Consider the following 20,751-nt stretch of genomic DNA (forward strand, 5'->3'; position numbering starts at 1 on the left):
TCACTGACACCAACGTGAGGAAGCATTTCTTTCTGAAGAACTTCTTTTGCATATTTGATTCTTTTTTCTTTTGTAACACCAGGCTTCGCACCCCTGGAACCTATGAAGTTCAAGGCCACGTTTTGCTCCTGAATAACAAAGGCCTCATCAAGAGAGGGTTTCACCTGTAAGGGTTAAAAAAAAAAAAAGTGAAACTTCACAAGGCAGTTACATTTTATAAGTGCATCATACTTAAAAGCTTTCCAATATCATGCAAGAATGGTATACATTGGTATATATGGTGATCCAGTAATTTTAAGTTTATTAAAAGTCAGCTGCTACAAAAAGTGTGACTTGACACTGACCTGTCCCACCCTTCAGCGATGCAGCCACCCGAAGCCTCGCTCCTCCCTCTCAGCGGCGCCGGCAGGGAGCGAGGGGAGAAGAAGTCACCTAGGTGGCGAGAGCGGAAGTGGGAGCTGGGTTCCTGTCAAAACTAGGTACCCACTTCCCCCCCCCCCCCCCCCAAAAAAAAAATGACATGCCAAATGTAAGGGGGCGAGGAGAACTTAAAGCGGAATTCCACCCAAAAGTGTAACTTCCACTTTAACATCTCAATAGCCACCATCCTGCTATCCCAATAAAAAGTTCCAGGTCCAGCTCACCTCCAGTCTTTCAGCTAATTTTCTGATCTACAGTATGTGTTGAATCTTTAAGGCTAGGTTCACACTAGTACAGTGCAATTGTGCTCTGAATTTGTAGTGCCGCTGCAGTAAGACTTGATGTTTTAAATGTGCATCTTCTACTGTGAATCATGCCTGCTGCCGGCCAGCAAGCATGAGTCACTAGTTGTAAAGGTATACAAACAAATGCTATACCAGAGCCAACTGTGTTTTGGGGAGGGGTGTCACTAAAAAGGAGAGGAAAAGAAAAAAAAAATGGAGCAGCTGCCACTGATTAGGTATGGCACCTACAACATAAATGGAAAAGTAATAGCAAGCGGCGCTATCCTATAATTTTAACCTCAATATAATTATATAGAAATTCTATAAAAATTGTATACAGTGCTCTATGTGCAATCACACCCAATAAAAGAATATAAAAAGGAGCTCAGTGGGGACGTCGAATAAGATGGCCAAAGAAAGCTGCAGAGCTGGATGTGTGCCTCTGTCTGTAAATCAAGGAAGTGAACAGGCAGTAGCTTCAGCTACCCACAGTTAAAATGGTTGCAGCCAGACTCAGTGGAGGGAGCTTTCTGCAGCATATTTAGCAAGTACAGAATCACAGTATATATAAAATATACAAGGTGGTTGGAGGGAAGCTTCAGAATGGCAAAGATGTTTTTATTAAAAAACTGTTCTCGCGATTCATAATTTGTAATGATCGTTCAGCGCTACTGTATACCTGGTCAGGGAGAGCCTTTTATCATGAGCGAGTGGCTCACATTCTTTTAATAAAGCCTTTTAAAAACATTATGTCATGGAAGCCTTCCTGCTTTTGTTTCACTTTGTGTGGCCTTGACCTACATGAGAGTCTATGATTGCAAGAGATAAGGAGTGGGGGCCAATATCTTGGAGAGTTGACCCTTTGGATATTTACGAAGCATAATAGCTGGTTTATAACCTGACCAACCAATATATATTTTATAAAAAAAATGTGGTACTCAATGACTGGAATGGTACCACTGGATTGGCGCAGGGCCAATGTGGTGCCCATATTTAAAAAGAGAACAAAGTCTTTACAAAGCAACTATAGACCTGTTCGTTAGATGGGAAGATACTGAAGCGTTTAATAAAAAGACCACATAAACAAGTTCTTGCTGGGAAAAAAAAAATATGTGTTAAGCAACAGACAGCATGGATTTATGAAAGAAGTTGTTAAACAAATCTGATTTATTTTTATGAAGAGGTAAAACCTTGGACAAAGGGGTGGCAGTGGATTTATTACACGGATTTTGCAAAAACATTCAATACAGTTCCCCCCCCCCCCCCCAACACATGTTTAAGGTAAAATCTACAGGCTTGGAAATATTAGTTTGTAAATGGATAGAAAACTGGCTAAGAGACAGAATTGAGTGTAGGGGTTAATGATTCTTACTCTGAATGGTCTAAGGTTATCAGTGGTGTACCCCAAGGTTCACTGCTGGGACCCTTACTTTTTAATATCTTTATAAATGATTTTTGGAACGTATGTAACCGACTTTCTAGCTCTAGTGCTTTTATGGTCTAAAACCTTTATTCCAACTGTAGATGTGTCAGCCTTCTACCTATATGGGTAAACAAACATACCAACCAACTGTATAGAGATGGACAAAATGACAGTCGATAGGTGGATTATGACAATAGTCACTAGAAAAAAATAACATAAGAATTACCATTTCCATCATCTCAGGATCTTCAAAGTCATAGATAATGTGTTCCAATATGTCTCTGTCGGATACAAACCCCAATGCCCTGAACACAATGATAATGGGCACTTCTTGTTTAATATAAGGCAACGTAGCAACAATACGCTGACCAATAGCACTTTTTTTGGCTCCCTGTGAAAAAAAACAATTTTGTGTTTTGGTAAAACAAAAGAAAATTTTTTTGATGCTTCAAACAAAAGCAGTAACAAACAATTGTAACACAGCTTTAAAAGGCAAACATATTAAAAACCGGTAGTGAAGTCTTGGGGGGCGAGTGGCAGCTCTGGTTACTGCAATGCATACAAAAACAGACTTCCCTTCCCTCCAGTGGCAACGCTGTCTTCGCTGCCAAGGCTTCCATTCCATCCCCACTCTTTCTTCCAGGTTTTCAGGCTTCAGTCGTTTGAATGGCCCAAGCCACTATGACATCACTCCCACGTATGCGAGTCACAAGCAAGCTCTGAACGAACAGCACACAAAGTATACTATTCTTTCAGAAATCATCACTGACTGCTACAAATGTGAATATCTCCTAAATGATGCAGGTTTAAGAGATATTCACTGTACCTACAGGTAAGGCTTACCTGAAGCTACAAGTATAAAAACAGACTTCCTACCGCTTAGAGCTGGGAGATATGTTCCCCTAAATATATTTGCGGGAAAGAAAAAAAAAAAAAAAAAAAAAAAACACGATTTACGACAATTTTTTTTATTAATACATTTATTTTTATGGACCACGCGCCGTCCTGAGGAACTGCAGGCAGGAGTTTAGGCGAGGCCACAGCTTCGGCCTAGTCCACGGCATCCAGCCTCGCAGACTAAGCCGAATCCGTGGCCTCGCCTAAAAATTCTTGCCCACAGCTCCTCAGGACCGGCGTGGTGTCAGCGCCAGTCCTGGAAAAAAAAAAAAAAAAAAAAAAATTTGAAAATTGATTTTTTTTTTTTTTAATTAACATGAATCGATTTGACCTAGCAACTCAATTCGAAAATCAAAATCGATTTCCCAGCCCTACTACAGATTTAATTTCAGTGAGAAACTTCCGCTTACCTGACCTCCCCTTGCAAGCATGCTGACCCATATAGAACTTGTTGGTCTTGAAGAATTCTCCAAGCAGGACCGGCACTCGGCCGTATAAGCATACTTTGAATCTTTCTTTGCAAAGACGTATACAGTGTTTGTGGCCATTTTTTCTTGAGCAATTAAAACCTAAAAAAAAAAATTAAAAAAAAAAATCTATAAATTAGTCAATATAGGAAGAACATTTAATTTTAAAAGTTATTAGCCACTTCAATTAGAGGGCACGTTCACACTCTTCCTGCCCATAACATTTTTCAGCGCTCTCACATTTTGAATGACAATTGCTCAGTCATGCTACACTGTACCAAAAACAAAAATTGTGTTTTTCACACAAATGAAGCCTTCTTTTGGTGGCATTTGATCACCACCGTTTTGTTTGTTTGAGAAAAAAATATATCCTATTTTCTCTTATCGTCCATGGACGGACGCAGCTCCTTAAATCTTGACAAGTGTGTTATGTTCCCTGTTTACAGGAGAGGACTAGGCAGAAACATGTTCGATAATTAAATACATATTACATTAACAGAGTTGAACAGCCCCACCCAGGGGGCGGTCCCTCCAGCATGTAGCCTCAGTTCGTAACAAGCAGTACAAACCTAAAAATGAGGGGTGGGTGCTGTGTCCGTCCATGGACTTTACGGTGAGTACAAAAAATATCCCATTTTCTCTTATCGTCCATGGACGGACACAGCTCCTTAAATCTTGACAAGTAGGACGTCCCCAAGCAGTGTCAAAAACGAGGGGTGGGAAATAGATCAGTAAAACCAATTTTAACTTCACCCCAAAACAAGCAGAGCTCCTCAACGGAGGGGGTGCAACTTTAAACAGCCGCCGGCAAAAACTAGCGGCCGAAAAAAGCATAAGATGCACTCACAGCAACCATGTAAATTCTGGAAAAAGCATGAACGGACGAGCAAGTCGCCGCCTCGCACACCTGCGAGACCGACGCATGATGTCGGGAAAAAAAAACAGGAAGCACCAATTGGTCGAAAGTGCCGTGACCGGAAAGGGGAACCCGCCCTTAAGAGCATAGGCCTGTATGACGGCCTGCCTGATCCACCGAGAAATGGTGGACCAGACACCGACACAAGAGAATCAGAGCTCCGAAACGGAGCCGTAGTAGGCTGATACACCCGCAAAAGCGTGTACCACGCCTAAAGTATGAAAGGCCAAAACCTCCTTCGAAAGAAGGGAAGGTCGCGGGCACACCATCACCTAATCTTTATGGAGGATCAAGCATGGCGGCTTGCAAGACAAGACCGCCAACTCAGAAACCCCTCTAACAGAGGTAAAGGCCACAAAAGGGGCCACCTTCTGAGATAGAGAAAATCTGTTTCCAAAAAGGAAGGTTCCTGAAGAACCGAGAGCACCAGAGTCAAAACTGATGGGGGGAAGAGATGGGCCAAGAGGGGAAGTATATGACAAACCCCCTGCACACAAAAAGGGCCACTAAAGAACACAGCCAAAGCTGAAATCTTCCCCCAAACGGTGCTTTAAGCAATTTTTAGATCTACTCCAAGCTTTAAACACAGCAGGATCCTGGACACCGAGTACGTCTGTGGACGTCACTCCATCCCTTCGCACCAAGAGATGTAGGCCTGCCAGGTGCGACTGGTAGATCCTCCGGAAGAAGGCTACGGTGCCCTCAGCATTGTTGAGATGACCGAGTCAGACAGACCCCGGTCACCAAAAGTCTGGCTTCCAATAACCATGTTGAGCAAGTCAGTGACTGTACAACAGGAGGAAGTATGGGACCTCGAGACAGAGGGACCTCCTGCCCTGGCAACTGCCAGGGTACCTCCGCTACCTTGGTACGCCGATATCGGGCGCCTGGACGCCAAGGTCAACCTGGAGCGATTAGAATCATCAGGATCTCCTCAGCCTCCACTCTGTGGAGCAGCCGAGGAAGCAACTACCATGGGAGGAACGGCAAAAAGTCGCCGATACAGACCCCACAGCGCGACTGATACATCTGTACCAGATAACTAGCCCTGGCCACCAACTTCGACACCCTTGCGGCGGAGACGAGCAGCCAGGAGATCCATGCCCTGTGAGGGTCACCTCCTGCAAGGGAGCCGAAACACCCCAAGCACAAAGACCATTCGCCCTGGTCCAGCATCTGGCAGTAGTCCACCTGCCGGTATACCTGATGGTAGACCGTAGCCACGGCCGTGGCGTTGTCCGGCTGAAACCAGATCGGTCGACCACGAGGAGAAGCATAGCCTGATCGCCTATAATATGAACAGTAGACAGCACCTGGTATTCCCAGGCGGTCTCCCACCCAGGCCTGACCCTGGGTAGCTACCGGAGACTAGACACATTCAGGGAGGTGTGGCCGTAGGTCCACGCAAAACCAGCGACTCAGGGCCGACTGGACCAGCCAGGTTTGTGAACCCCCCAGATTCACAACCCGTGAGCTGGCATCCGTCGTACACACCGACCACTGGAAGGAAGAAACAACTTCCCGGACCGAAGAGTCGGGGATCTCTGTCACCAACTCAGAGAGACTGACTAGGTGGCGCACCGTAATCTGATGATTTCAGAGACAAGAGATTTTTACCACCTGGACAGTATTTCCCCTGGAAAACCAGAGTGTGGAACTGGGCATACAGTACCGCCTTGAAGGAGGCTACCCACAGGCCCCGAACCAGCAGGCGCCCGGAGAGAAGACAGATTGCGTGATGCCAATACCTTCACCGCAGACTGAAGAGTCTGCAATTTCTCCAGGGGAAGAAGGACCTTCGCCACCGAGGAGTCTGGATCAACACTAGATACTCCAACGCCGAGTTAGAACCTAGCATGCCCAGTATTTGAACCATGGGTCGCACACATGGAGGACAGGCTTGCTGCCACTGAGCTACACCTTCTGGCCTAAACGTTTATGTATGCATCCCTAATGTCCGAGAACGCCAGGACCTCCCCAGATGGAGCGCAGCTACCACCGAACAAATGGATTCCATGCGGAACTACCCGATGTTCAAAAGGTATTTGGGGCCTGAGGCCCATAGAAAACCACAAACCTCTCGTCCTGCAGGAAAGGTAAAATCACCCCGCAGAGTAGCAAATCCCACACTGCAAGGCAGACCGACGGGCCGGGAGAGGAAGACACAAGGAAAGAACTTTGGGCCAGATCCACAAAAGGGATACGACGGCGTATCTGCTGATACGCCGTCGTATCCCTGTTTCTAACTATGCGGCTGATTCATAGAATCAGTTACGCATAGCTAGTCCTAAGATCCGACAGGTGTAATGGACTTGCACTGTCGGATCTTAGGATGCAGTACCGCGGCCGCCGCTGGGGGCATTTCTCGTCGTAATCCAGCGTCGGGTATGCAAATTAGCACTTACGGAGATCCACAAAGCTTTTTCCCTTCGTTAAGTCGCCGTAAGTGTTAGTTTGCCGTCGCAAAGATAGGGCTACTTTTACAAAGTGTAAAGTTAGTACACCATGTAAAAAAGTATACCCGTCTTTCCGGCGTCGCTGTCAATTTTTTTAAAAAAATGTTTTTTTCCCACGTCGCGATTCACAAAACTCGGCGCAACGTAACTTCGCGCAAAGCACGTCGGGAAAATAGCGTCGGGAGCATGCACAGTACGTTCGGCGCGGGAGCGCGCCTAATTTAAATGGGACTCGCCCCATTTGAATTGGCCCGCCTTGCGCCGGACGGATTTAAGTTACACCGCTGCAAATTTCCAGGTAAGTGCTTTGTGGATCGGGCACTAACTTGTGTAATTTGCGGCGGTGTAACTTAAATCACAAAAGTTACGTTGCGCCCGCTGGTTGTGGATCTGGCCCTTTGTTCTGTGGATAGGAGGAAACCCTATCTAGTACTCCGAAGGGACCACCTCGCAGACGGAGAGCAGGGAGGTTTCACCGAATTGTGAACCTGCAAGCCACCCCTCCCACCTAGAGACAGGGAGGGAAGGCTACATACATTGGTAGGATTTGGGTGCCGGTGTGATCGGCTTACGCACCCAGGGACGAATTAGTCCCCCAGCTGGGCCTTTGATGGCCTGGGTGGGTTGCCCCTAAATAATACACACACACACACACACACACACACACAGTGTGTATATTATGTAGGTGTATGCACACATGCCTTTGGAGGAAACCGGAGTACCCGGAGGAAACCCACACAGACACAGGCAGCGACAATGCAAGCTCCAGGCAGATTGGCGTCAGTGTCCGGATTCAAACCAAAGACTCTCTTGCTGCCAAGTAATGGAGTTCACCACCGTGTGCATAAAACCATTCTGAAACAGAAGCCCTGGATAACAAGGGCGCAGCATTCAATGAAGCATCACAGACCTATATGAGCCCTGGACCAGCTGGTCCACTAGCCTATTAACTTTGGGAGAGAGTCGGTGCTCCGCCACTGTCTGGTGCATAATGCTCACTCCATGAGTTGTATACAGCACTAGGGGTCAGGACTACTCCAAGATGGCCGCCGAGCGTTCAGAACGCGGCCACAGGAAAATGGCCAACCGCAATGTAAGCTGCGCCATAGCGCAGCTACGACAAAATGACCACCAATGGGGGTTTTCAATGTAACTGAAAAACCTCCCAAAAAATGGCGCCAGCGCCGACAGACCCCAGAATAGTGGCCACAATAGACCGCAAGTCAGACCCCAGCATGGTAAACATGGAATGGGTCAGTACTTTGGATCTTCTATCAGTCAGATCCATACAAGCGGGGTTTCCGCCCAGCGGTGAGGGACTACAAAAGCCCTCAGCGGCTTTTCTCATTCCGCATCTCAGAAATTATCAAAGGGCACAGAAGGAAAAAACCTACACAGAGCGGTCTGATTTGTGTGATCCAAAAAAAGACCGAGCCCTCGGCAGAAACCCAGCTGCACTATCCAGCTTAAGAGAGTCTCTTGCAGCAGTAAAAAGCGCACCCATAAATGCCTTATCCTGCTTTTTTTTTTTCTCTTTCTTTTTTTTTTTTTTTTTTACTACCCAGGTACCTGGTCCATGGCTCCATAACAGAGCATTCCCCAGGGGATAACGGGGGAAGGGGGCACTTACCGCCTGTCCACAGTCCACCCCCATCCTGGCACAAACGTGTCCAGGAATAACAATAAGGCTTCATTTCCGTGGACGTTTTTACAGCCACTTTTCTGAGCTTTTTTTGCAGCTTAAAAACGGCTCTCCATGTTAGTCTATGGCCTCATGCCCACCATGACGTTTTTTGAGCTGTAGATGGCCGAGCCGTTTCTAAGCTGCAAAAAAAAATAAAAAATCAGGACCAGTGCGTTCTGAAGCACCAGCCTTAGAGCTGTAAAAACGCCAGACGTTAAAAAACGCTCAAAAAAGCTAAAAACGCTACCGCAGCGTTTGAGCTCCAGCTCAAAAAAAAAAAAAAAAAAAAAAAAAAAAAGGCGTTTTTAAGCTGTAAAAAAGGCTAAACAAAGTGGCTGTAAAAAAGATCTATATTATCCAACCTGCCTCCCAGCCGACAGTTGAAAGAAGATTCTTCAAGAAAAAGTAAAATACAATTTCTCCTCAGGGCGCTGGGCCCAAAGGGAGCCATACGTCCTTTCCTTGCTAGGCAGAACAAAACTGAGGCTGCATACTGCAGTGAGGAGGGTTATGCCTGGAGGGACTGCCCTCTGGGCGGGGCAGTTCAACTCTGTTAATGTAACATGTATTTAATTATCTAACATGTTTCTGCCTAGTCCTCTCCTGTAAACAGGGAACATAAGCCACGTGTCAAGATTTAAGGAGCTGTGTCCATCCATGGACGATAAGAGGGGGGGGGGAAAACAACACTTTAGTGATTATAAAATTTAGCAAATCACAAATTTTCCTCACTTATGTTAAGCTTTATACTGCTACATATCCTTGCCCAAAATAACCCAAGTTAGTAGAATAGGATTTTTATAACAGCTTACCTGTAAAAATCCTTTTCTTGGAGTACACCATGGGACACAGAGCCTTAAATCATTACATAATGGGTTGTATGATCACCAGAGGCGACTGGACACTGGCACAACCAATCAAAGCCAGTTCCCCTCCATATAACCCCTCCTATCAGGGAAGTACCTTAGTTTTGTAAAAAGCAATAAGGTTACCATAAGAAGGGGGATCTCTGTGTCCCATGGTGTACTCCAAGAAAAGGATTTTACAGGTAAGCTGTTCTAAAAATCCTATTTTCTTTATCGTACACCACGGGACACAAGAGCCTTAAATCATTACATAATGGGACATCCCAGACCAATGCTCAATATACAGGGGGGGGGGGGGGGGGGGACCCAGATCCGAGCCGACCATAAAAACGGACAAGAAGCCCTAGACTGCTGCCTGCTGTACACTGCGCCCAAAGGCAGAAGCCTCATGTCCTTTTACATCTATTTGATAGAATTTGGTGAATGTATGGACTGAAGACCAAGTTGCAGCTTTTCAGATCTGAGCCATCGAAGCCTGGCAAAGCACTGCCCATGAAGCATTCCTAGCTCTGGTCGAGTGCACCTTAACAGAATGAGGAATCTTGTTTCTTAAACCATAATTACTTGTCGAGTGAAACTGGGCGTAAGGGATAGCCTCGAAGGAGGCTACCATCTTCGCTAGTAGCCTCATGCAAAGGCGAAAAAAGACCGCCTTTTCTTTGCCTTGACCTTGTGGATCAGGTCATTTAGTGACTTGATCTTTGGTTCTGGCAGGAATACCCGGCCTTGTGTGGTGTCTACGAACATGCCCAAAATACTCTACCTTTTTTGGTCTTGTAGAGAGGATTTTTGTATATTTACAATTAGGGTTACCTAGTATTTTCGGGAGTACTTGTACTCGCGCAAATACCCCCGATACCTAAATAGAATACTTTCCCCCCCCCCGCCACCACATCGCGCCGCCGAATCGAAAGCCGCCGCATCGCGCCGCCGCATGGGTTAAACGGCGTGCGGGAACATCACAGCTTTCATTTGAATAGCTGTAGTGTTCCCGCGCGTATAGACACTCCCCCTTGCTCGGGATTGGATGGGTGATCGTGATCTGTCCAATCCCGAGCAAGGGGGAGTGTCTATACGCGCGGGAACACTACAGCTATTCAAATGAATGCTGTGATTTTCTCCATACACTGGAGGGTGCACGGTCAAGGTGAGACACCTAGCTTGGGGATACTCAACAGATAAGGTAACAGAGCTGTGATGGACGGATGAGCTGGGCTCAGGGAGGCGGCCGATAATGCATTGGTTACTACAGACTGGGATTTACTGGGTTTTACTCTCAGCGGTGGTTAAGATTTGCATAGCAATTCCACTAAGCCTATTTGTACTAGAATTGCCTGGCTTGGGGATTTTTGCCAGCTAGATTTCTCAATCCTCTCTCTTTCCTTCAATCCTTCCCTCTGCAGATCCCTGTCACAATCCTGTGTGCTTTTATCAATGCAACCCTCATCTTCCTGTTCCTGCAGCACCTATGACGGACTTATTTAACCCCTCCAGCTTATAATGGCTGTATGCCCTGGTAAGGTGAGCCTTAATAGATCTTGCCCGGTTATTTTTGTCTCCCTGGAGTGTACACTACCACGTAAACGCACCCGCAGAGGCAAGAAAACTGCCAGCTACTTTAAAGTGATATTAAAGAATATTTATTTTGTTTAAAAAAAGATGTTATATGTACCTGCTCTGTGAAATATTATGACACAGAGCGGTCCCTTACCTCTTCTTTTGGAGTCCCCTGCTGGCACTCTCTGCCCCTATAGTAAGGTGACTAGATTTTTAAAAAGAAATCTGGGGACGTATTTTTTTTTTTACTAGTAATGACAGCAATCAGCGACTCTTTGCCTGTCTCCGCCGCCGCCCGCCTCACAGCTTGTCAAGTCTTACTCTCCGGCAAAGGTATGGGGGAAATGGCTGGAGGGACATGGCTGCATATGTGGGGGACATGGCTGCATATGTGGGGGTACATGGCTGCATATGTGGGGGTACATGGCTGCATTTGGGGACACATTTAAAAAAAAGTATCGGTATTCGGTATCGGCGACTACTTGAAAAAAAGTATCGGTACTTGTACTCAGTCCTAAAAAAGTGGTATCGGGACAACCCTATTTACAATCCATCCCAACTGATCCAGGTATTTTATTGTGGCAAGCACAGCGTGATCTAATCCTGCCACTAACTGATCTATCACAAGTAGATCGTCTAGATAGGCCGTTACTGCTATGCCATGTACCCTTAGATTTGCCAACAGAGGGGCTAGTAAATATCCGGGGGGCGGTAGCTACCCCAAATGAAAGAGCCACAAACTGGAAGTGGCGATGTTCTACCGTGAACCTTAAAAATCTTTGGTGTGCAGGATGGATAGGCACATGTAAATGTGTCCCTGATGTCGGACCATGAATTCTCCGCCTTGTAGGAAGGCGACCACTGATCGAATAGTTTCCATTCGGAAATAGCGAATGTTCAGAAACTGATTTAGAGATCTTAGATTCAGGATGGGTCCAACATCTCCATTTGGTTTTGGAATTACAAAAGAGGTTTGAATAAAAACCTGAACCTTGCTCCTTTAGGGGTACTTCTGTGATCACCCCTTGGGACAGCAAGTGACCCAATCCTTTGAAGGACACTTTTTAGTGGATTTTGAGAGCCTTGAGCTTCAGAATTGAGAAGCTGGGATTTCTCGAAATTCCGTTTGAATCCTAGGGATACTGTGGATACAACCCATCTATCCTGGATTTCTGTCTGCCATGCCGCTTAAAACTGCCAAAGTCGTCCCCCCCACTCGGCCGAGCGGGGGCGCCCTTCATGAAGGTTTTGGGGTTTTGCTTGCTAGCCTTTGAACCTGACTGCTTCTTGATTTTCTGGGCTTGGTCTTCCTTGGCTTTTGTGGCTGGATGAAAATGCCGTCACCACTGGCTGGGAGCTAGATCTACCAGGAGCCAGGGAGAGAGAACGCTTAAAACAAGGACGCTTGTTTTTCCTTCTCTGGTAAAAGGGTAGTTTTATTGCTCAATATCTTTTGGATAGATTTCTCCAAATCTTCCCCAAAAGAGGTGTTCACCATGGAAGGGAAAGCTGGCCAAACGCTTTTTGCATGGAGTTTGTTGACCAATGCTTTAGCCAAAGAATTCTGCACATAAGTACCAGCTGCAGTGTGAGGCAAGATGCCTGTTGGATAGAATCTAATGACATCCACTGTAAAACATAAGGCCCTAGGCACATTCCCAAAATTTTACCTGTTCAGCAGTCAGATCTTTCATCCCCTTTCACCTGGTCCTTTAAGACCAGTCACATACCCACTGCTGCTACAGCAGGTTGGGTTACTGCGCCTGCCAGGAGGAAGGATTATTTTAGTAAAGATTCCAACCTTTTTTCAGAAGTATCTTTAAATACCTGGGCATTGTCCACAGGACAAGTTATGCTTTTGTTTACAGAAGAAAACGCTGCATCCACAGAAGGTAGACTCCACTTCTTGGTAAACGTCTCCTCCATAGGATAAAGCACTTCAAACTTCCTAAGAGGAGCAAAACGCTTGTCTGGGTTTTTCCAGTCTGCGTAAATCAGATTCACCAATAAAGAATGAATCGGAAAGGCACAAGCAGCCAGTGGAGATTTTAACGAGCCCAGAGAGGAGACAGGCGATTCAGTTAACTCCTTAGAGGGTAATCTGATTGTGGAGCGCACTGCTTCAGTATTATTTTGCACCCGAGATGCATAAAAAGGTTCCTCTGATCCCTCCGAGTCCTGATCCCCTGATGGGGCCTCATTCTCCTCAGATCTTTCTGCAAAGAGATCTAAAACAGGAGGAGATCTGCTTCACTTTTTGTCCTTTTCTGGAGGAGTTTGCGATTAACGCAGCGATTCTCCCTTCTAATTGTTTAGGGCTGTTGCCAAAGTGTCTTCAGTGACATATGCGGGCACAGGCACCACAGGAGAGGCTGCAACTCCTGATAGAGGTAATGGCTCATCCTGTATAAATACTTCAGGTATTACAGGAGATGAGGGTACCGAGCAGGCGCGGCTAAAACCTCCCGTCTCTGGCGGCGATGCTTCTTTGGGAAGACATAATGCAAAGCGAAGGTACCAACAAATGCATATACTACGGTGCTAGTTTAGCAATCTACATATAAGTATGCAACTAATACGTTTCATGCCAGAGTGGGTGTCTTACCTTGGGGAGTGCTCAGCCAACCACATGGAGCTCTTACATGCCCTTAAACGCTGCTGTGTCCCTTGCAGGGAAGCTCCAGACATGTGAGGTTTATTCCTGCCTGTCTGACCATCATTAAAAGCATGCCATTCAGGCCCGCCCCTCCCCTCCTACTGAGATCATGTTTGGAGATCCTTCAGCTTTCTGTGGAAGAGGGAGGAGGGCAATACAGAGCTTGCAGCGAAAGGAGTGACACTGGTTTGGAGCTTGGTGAGTGAAAGCTCAGTTCTTTACTCCCTCCAGTGGCGGCTTAAAAAGTTACACCCACTCTAAAATAGGAAAAGTCACCAAGTTTAAAACCTAGGACTCACCTTGTTTTCGCCGCAGGTTCTCTGCCAGGCAGATACCAATCTTCCCCCATCTCAGCAGGGTCTGCGTGCCAACCTTCAGGGGTATGGGTTCCTACTTAGAGACCTCTTCCCTGGGCCTTGTAAAAGACTCATCAGGACTTTTAGCGTATAGAGCGAAAGTGCTGGAGCCCAGTCCTTTGAAGAGACATTACAGGCAACACCTCGTCCATGAGGTACGGATACCATCCAGTTTTGGCGTAATATAATTAAGCGTCCTGGATGGATCCACAGTGTAGCTCTCTACCCTCAGGGCTGCTTAGGCAGAGCTTTGAGCACATTTTCCCTCGCGTTCAACAGCTTAGACACTGCCGAAAAAAACAAAGGTACTTTCCTGATGGGAGGGGTTATATAGAGGGAAACTGTCTGATTGGTTGTGCAAACGTCCAATCACCTCTGGTGACCATACAACCCATTGTGTAAGGATTTAAGGTTCTGTGTCTCATGGTGTACAATAGAGTCTACAAGCTATGGTACTAATCTTTTTTTGTTTTCACATAAAATTGTCATATTAAGCGATTTCTCACACAGAATAGGCATACTTGACATTACACCCAAAACACATTTTGCTACTCGTCCCGAGTACGGCGATACTACATGCGAGACTCACAGCCTGGCCACAGAGGCTCAACATCCAAGTAGCACCTCCAGGCAGTATCCTTCTGCTGTCTTACTTCCATCTAATAGAATCTAGTGAATGAATGCACCGACCACCAAGTTGCGCCCTTGCAAATCCTGAGTCAGAGGCTTGGTGATGCACTGCCTATGAAGCACTTACTGCCCTGGTAGAGTGCAGTCCAATTTGAAAAAAGCGGAATCCTTCTTTTTAACCATAAGCCTGAACAACCACCTGACAAATTCATTTGAAATGGTTAATTCCAACACTGCCTGTCCTTTCCTAGGGATTTCTGGCAGTCCAACAGTGTGTCACAGAACCATGAACCAGACGTACAACAAGAGATAAGTGAAAATAAGAAGGCTTTATTGAAAATCAAGCTGTAAAGCAAAAGTCCAAACGGATGGTGAAACCGAAGCAGAGTCTTGCGAAGCCAGAGGTCAGGAACCAGAAGGGTAGTCAGACGAAGCCAGGATCAGGAACCAGCAGGGTAGTCAGACGAAGCCAGGATCGGAACCAGAAGCAGCAGCAGTCTTAGAAGCATGTGAACACAGGAGGACCAAGCAAGGAACTGAAGCCACAGACCTCCTATATATATGAGCCAGGCATCCAGCTCCTCCCAGTGGGAAGGAGGAGCCGCAGGGTGGGAGGCTACAAGAAACCCAGAAACCAAGATGGCCGCCAGCACATGTCAAACGAAGGAGAACAGCAAGAAGGTAAGACCCTGACAGTACCTCCCCCTCAAGGGCCCCTCCTCCGCGGAGCAAAAAACGGTTTCTGAGGGAAGCGTGCGTGGAAGGCTCGGAGCAAGGCAGGAGCATGGACATCTGCGGAGGGAACCCAGGAACGCTCCTCTGGACCATAACCACGCCAGTGTACCAGAAACTGCACCCGACCGCGGACCAGGCGTGAGTCCAGGATATTGCTCACCTCATACTCCTCACGATTGCCCACTTGGACCGGACGAGGCCAAGGAACCGAGGAAGTGAAACGATTGCACACCAGTGGCTTCAACAGGGAGACATGAAACACGTTGGAGATCCGCATGCCAGGAGGAAGCGCAAGGGCATAGGCTACCGGGTTTACCCTGCGAAGCACTCGGAAGGGACCAACAAAGCGAGGAGCCAGCTTGGGAGTGGGCACTCGAAGGTTGAGGTTGCGGGTGGACAACCATACACGGTCTCCGACCTGGTCGGAAGGAGCAGGTGCTCGTCTGCGATCAGCCTGGAGTTTCTGGCGCTGCGCAGAGACCTCAAGGGACTTCTGGATCTGTACCCAAGAAGCACGTAGGACGGAAAGGTGATCCTCCACAGCCGGAATATCCTGGGGAGAGAATGCCTCCGGTAACACGGCAGGTTGGAACCCATAATTGGCCATGAAGGGAGACGTCCCAGAGGAAGAGTTCACCGCCGTGTTCCTGGCAAACTCAGCCCAAGGCAGGAGGTCAACCCAATTGTCTTGGTGATCGGAGACATAGCAACGAAGGAATTGCTCCAAGGCCTGATTGGATCGTTCTGCGGCCCCATTGGACTGAGGGTGGTAGGCCGAGGAGAAGGAGAGATGAATCCCCAACTGGGAGCAAAAGGCGCGCCAGAACCTGGACACAAACTGACTCCCCCGATCCGACACAATCTCCTTGGGCAAACCGTGCAACCGGAAGACCTCCCTGGCAAAAATCGTGGCCAACTCTTGTGCAGAGGGTAACTTCTTGAGAGGAACACAGTGGCACATTTTGGAAAACCGATCCACAATCATGAGAATGACCGTATGGCCTCGGGATGCAGGGAGGTCCACGATGAAATCCATCCCCAGGTGTGACCATGGGCGCTCCCCGGTGGCTATGGGTTGCAGAAGGCCCAACGGAAGGTGCCGAGGGGGACTTACTCTGGGCACAAACGGAGCATGCCGCTACATATGCGGCGATGTTGGAACGTAGGGAAGGCCACCAGAACAGACGTGAAACAGCCCAGGACAGCTGATTCTTTCCAGGATGCCCCGCGGTCTTGGAGTTATGGTAGGTTCGCAACAACCGAGTGCGCAACTCCTCAGGCACAAAACATCTGCCGTTGGGTCTCCCAGAGGGAGCACCAGATTGAGCCGCCAAAATCTGCTCACCCAGGGGAGAGGTCAGGCTGGTGCGAATGGCGGCCAGGATCTGATTCGGAGGTATGACCGAAGTCGGAATCGACTCCTCCCTGGACAGCTCGGAGTACTGCCGTGATAAGGCATCCGCCCTGATGTTCTTGGAACCGGGTAGGTAGGAGACCACGTAATTAAAACGTGACAAGAACAGAGCAAGAACGTCTGGCCTGACGTGGTGTCAATCTCTTAGCCTCAGAAAGGTAGGTCAGATTCTTGTGGTCCGTCAGGATGAGAACCGGAACCACCGAACCCTCGAGCAAGTGCCTCCATTCTTTAAGGGCCTGCACGATGGCCAATAACTCCCTGTCACCAATCTGATAGTTGCACTCCGCGGGAGACAGTTTCCGGGAATAAAACCCACAAGGAAGCAGAGGACCCTCTGGTGTTCTACGCTGAGACAGAAGAGCGCCTACTCCCGTCTCAGACGCGTCCACCTCGAGGACAAAGGGCAACCCAGGGTTGGGATGCGACAGAATCGGAGCCGACACAAAGGCGGACTTTAGGGCCTCAAAAGCTCGGATGGCCTCGAGCGGCCAGACCTGGGAATTACTGCCCTTCCTGGTCAGATCCGTGAGAGGCTTGGCCAGCATGGAAAAGTCCCTGATGAACTTCCGATAATAATTGGCGAAGCCCAAAAAGCGCTGCAGGGAACGAAGACCACTGGGCTGGGGCCACTGTAAGACAGCCGAAACCTTCTCAGGATCCATGGAGAACCCCTCAGCGGAAATGATGTAACCTAGGAAGGTTACCTGGGATCGGTGAAATTCGCATTTCTCAAGCTTACCGAACAAGCTTGTTCTCTCGTAACCGTTGCAACACTCGATTGACATCCAGAATGTGGGCCTCCATGGATTCAGAATATACCAAGATGTCATCCAAATAGACCACCACACACTGCTGCAACAGGTCACGGAAAACATCGTTGATGAATTCCTGAAAGACTGCGGGCGCATTGCACAACCCAAAGGGCATAACCAAGGATTCATAATGACCGGTCCTGGTGTTAAACGCGGTCTTCCACTCATCGCCCGCCTTGATCCTTACCAGGTTATATGCCGCCCTCAGGTCGAGTTTGGTAAAGACCGTGGCCCCTTTAAGGCGATCGAACAGCTCGGAAATCAAGGGTATCGGGTAAGCGTTCTTGATCGTGATGCGATTGAGACCCCTGTAATCGATGCAAGGCCTCAACTCACCGCCCTTCTTTTTCACAAAGAAAAATCCAGCCCCTGCCGGGGACGAGGATTTGCGAATGTGCCCGCGTGAAAGCGCCTCCCTCACGTACTCCTCCATGGCCTCATTCTCCGCTACCGACAGTGGATAGACCTTGCCACGAGGAGGAACGGCACCAGATTGTAACTATGGCACAATCGTATGGGCGGTGCGGAGGTAGGGCAACCGCGCGCACCTTATCGAATACATCCCGGTACTCCTCGTATTCAGGAGGCAACAGAGAGTCCGAGGAAGTACACAGCAACTTGACAGGCCCATGGATGCAACTAGCCCCACACTGCGGTGACCACGAGAGGATCTCGGCCAATCTCCAATCGAAAGTCGGATTATGCTTCTGGAGCCAGGGGTACCCCAAGACCACCGAGTAGTGTGGAGACGAAATAACCTGGAGGCAGACCGACTCTCTGAACGGCACCAATGGCTATCCCCACTGGAAGGGTCTCATGAGTCACGTGTGGCGGCAGAAGGGGTCTGCCGTCTATCGCCTCAAGAGCCAGTGGGGAACCTCGAGCCTGCAGAGGAATGGAATTGGCGGCAGCGAACACACTATCAATGAACAAAGCACCAGAGTCCACCAACGCCTGGGTCGTCACCAAACCCCCGACCCAGGAGATGACAACAGTGATCAGTGGTTTGTCAACACGGGAAACCGGGGACGAGGAGACTCCACCCAAGATCTGCTCCCGACAGGATCTCAGGTGCGAGCGTTTCCCGGACGGTTCGGACATGCCAACCGAAAATGCCCACCGAGACCACAGTACATGCATCGGCCCTCGCGTCTCCGGAGTACCCTCTCCCCCTCGGACAGGCGAGCAAACCCCAGCTGCATGGGTTCACCCCCAGACAAGTCAACCCCAGGAGGCGTGGGAGGAGAGGGAGGCACGGGTGGGACAGCAAACGTAGGCGCCAATCTGTTAGAAGACCTCCGCAGGCTCTCCTTAAAGGAAGGTCTCTCCCTGAGTCTGGTGTCAATCAAAATCAGGAAAGAAATAAGAGCCTCGAGCTCCACTGGTAGGTCCTTAGCTGCAACCTCATCCTTCAAGGCATCCGAGAGACCATGAGAGAAAGCAGCGACCAGAGCCTCATTATTCCAGCCCACCTCTGCTGCCAGGGTACGAAACTCAATGGCGTATTCGGCTACGGATCGTGAACCCTGTCTGATGGACATAAGGAGCTTCGCAGCAGAGGCAGCGCGAGCCGGCACATCGAATACCTTCCGAAGAGAAGCAACAAAACCGGAAAACTCGGCAACCACCGGATTGTTGTTCTCCCATAAAGGGCTGGCCCAGGCCAAGGCCTTGTCCGAGAGCAGCGAGATCAAGAAGCCCACCTTTGATCTCTCAGTAGGAAAGGCATGTGGCAGCAACTCGAAATAAATGCCCACCTGGTTAAGGAAACCTCGGCACTGAGTTGGCTCTCCCCCAAAGCGCTGTGGAAGAGGGGCAGAACCGGTCATACCCCGAAACACCGCAGGCGCAACAACAGGTGTCGGGGTAGACTCTGGCGCAACAACCGGAGCGGGCCCAGGAGCGACAACCGACCCATCGGCAACAGGAGCGAAATGAGCCGTGCGTTCAAGCAGGGTTTGCAACGCCACAGCGAACCGACCCAACAGGTGATCCTGCTGATCAAGTCTGGCAACCAGCGTGGGTAGCGAGGATGGCCCTGTACCATCAGAATTCATGGCTTGGTCCTAATGTCACGGAACCATGAACCAGACGTACAACAAGAGATAAGTGAAAATAAGAAGGCTTTATTGAAAATCAAGCTGTAAAGCAAAAGTCCAAACGGATGGTGAAACCGAAGCAGAGTCTTGCGAAGCCAGAGGTCAGGAACCAGAAGGGAAGTCAGACGAAGCCAGGATCGGAACCAGAAGCAGCAGCAGTCTTAGAAGCATGTGAACACAGGAGGACCAAGCAAGGAACTGAAGCCACAGACCTCCTATATATATGAGCCAGGCATCCAGCTCCTCCCAGTGGGAAGGAGGAGCCGCAGGGTGGGAGGCTACAAGAAACCCAGAAACCAAGATGGCCGCCAGCACATGTCAAACGAAGGAGAACAGCAAGAAGGTAAGACCATGACACAGTGTCAGTTTTCTGTAGCTAAACCCTTCAGATAAGACCTTAACTGCTCCCACTACAAGGAGAGAATGCAATAACCTTCCTTCCGCAGAACAAGGCTCTTTACAAACGAAAGCTGCAAACTCCAAGACTCTTGCGGAGGTTGCCGCAATCAAGAACACCAATTTCCTTGTCAGAAGGAACAAGGGAATAAAGTAGATCGGTTCCAAGGGTTGTCTTTGCAACGTTGACAAAACTAGATCAAAATCCCACGGGCACAAGGGTGATCTAACTGGCAGATTTTATATGCGTTACCCCTTGTATACAAGCCCCAGATCAAAGAGTGTGAAGCAAACCGCCTTTCGAGAAAAAAAAAAAACACACATACACTGACAAGGCTGAGAGCCGACCCTTTATAGAATTCAAGGCCAGCTTAATTTCCATTCCTAATTGTAGGAAGGCAAGAACTCTACCTATGACGTACTTCAGAGGATGCCATCCTTGGTTTCCACCAGGAATATAGGCCTTACAGACCCAATAGTAAATGGTCCTAGAAGCCGCTTTTCCTGCATTAATCAGGGTAGTTACTACTGACCCTGAAAGCCCCCCTGATTCCTTTAGAATGCAGGCTTAACAGTCAAACCGCTGAATTCAGCGTTTGCAAGGCAGGATGGAATAGCTACACCTGCAAAAGGTGGTTGGGACGAGAGAAAAAAAAAAAAAAAAAAAAAGTCCATGGATC

The 20,751-nt window shown here is 48.3% G+C and overlaps 1 protein-coding gene across 1 annotated transcript in view; it reads right to left on the bottom strand.

Annotated features, from left to right (window-relative positions):
- Positions 1-20,751, bottom strand: part of POLR2B (RNA polymerase II subunit B) — a 601,249-nt gene that overhangs the window by 479,101 nt on the left and 101,397 nt on the right. The window contains 3 exon segments of the mRNA XM_040322519.1: positions 1-164; positions 2,354-2,518; positions 3,435-3,593. The exon segment at positions 1-164 is cut by the window's left edge and continues 33 nt beyond it. Of these exon segments, the coding sequence (XP_040178453.1) occupies positions 1-164; positions 2,354-2,518; positions 3,435-3,593 (488 nt within the window).

The sequence above is a fragment of the Rana temporaria genome, chromosome 1 (genome assembly GCF_905171775.1).
Source record: "Rana temporaria chromosome 1, aRanTem1.1, whole genome shotgun sequence".
Classification (NCBI taxonomy): Eukaryota; Metazoa; Chordata; class Amphibia; order Anura; family Ranidae; genus Rana; species Rana temporaria.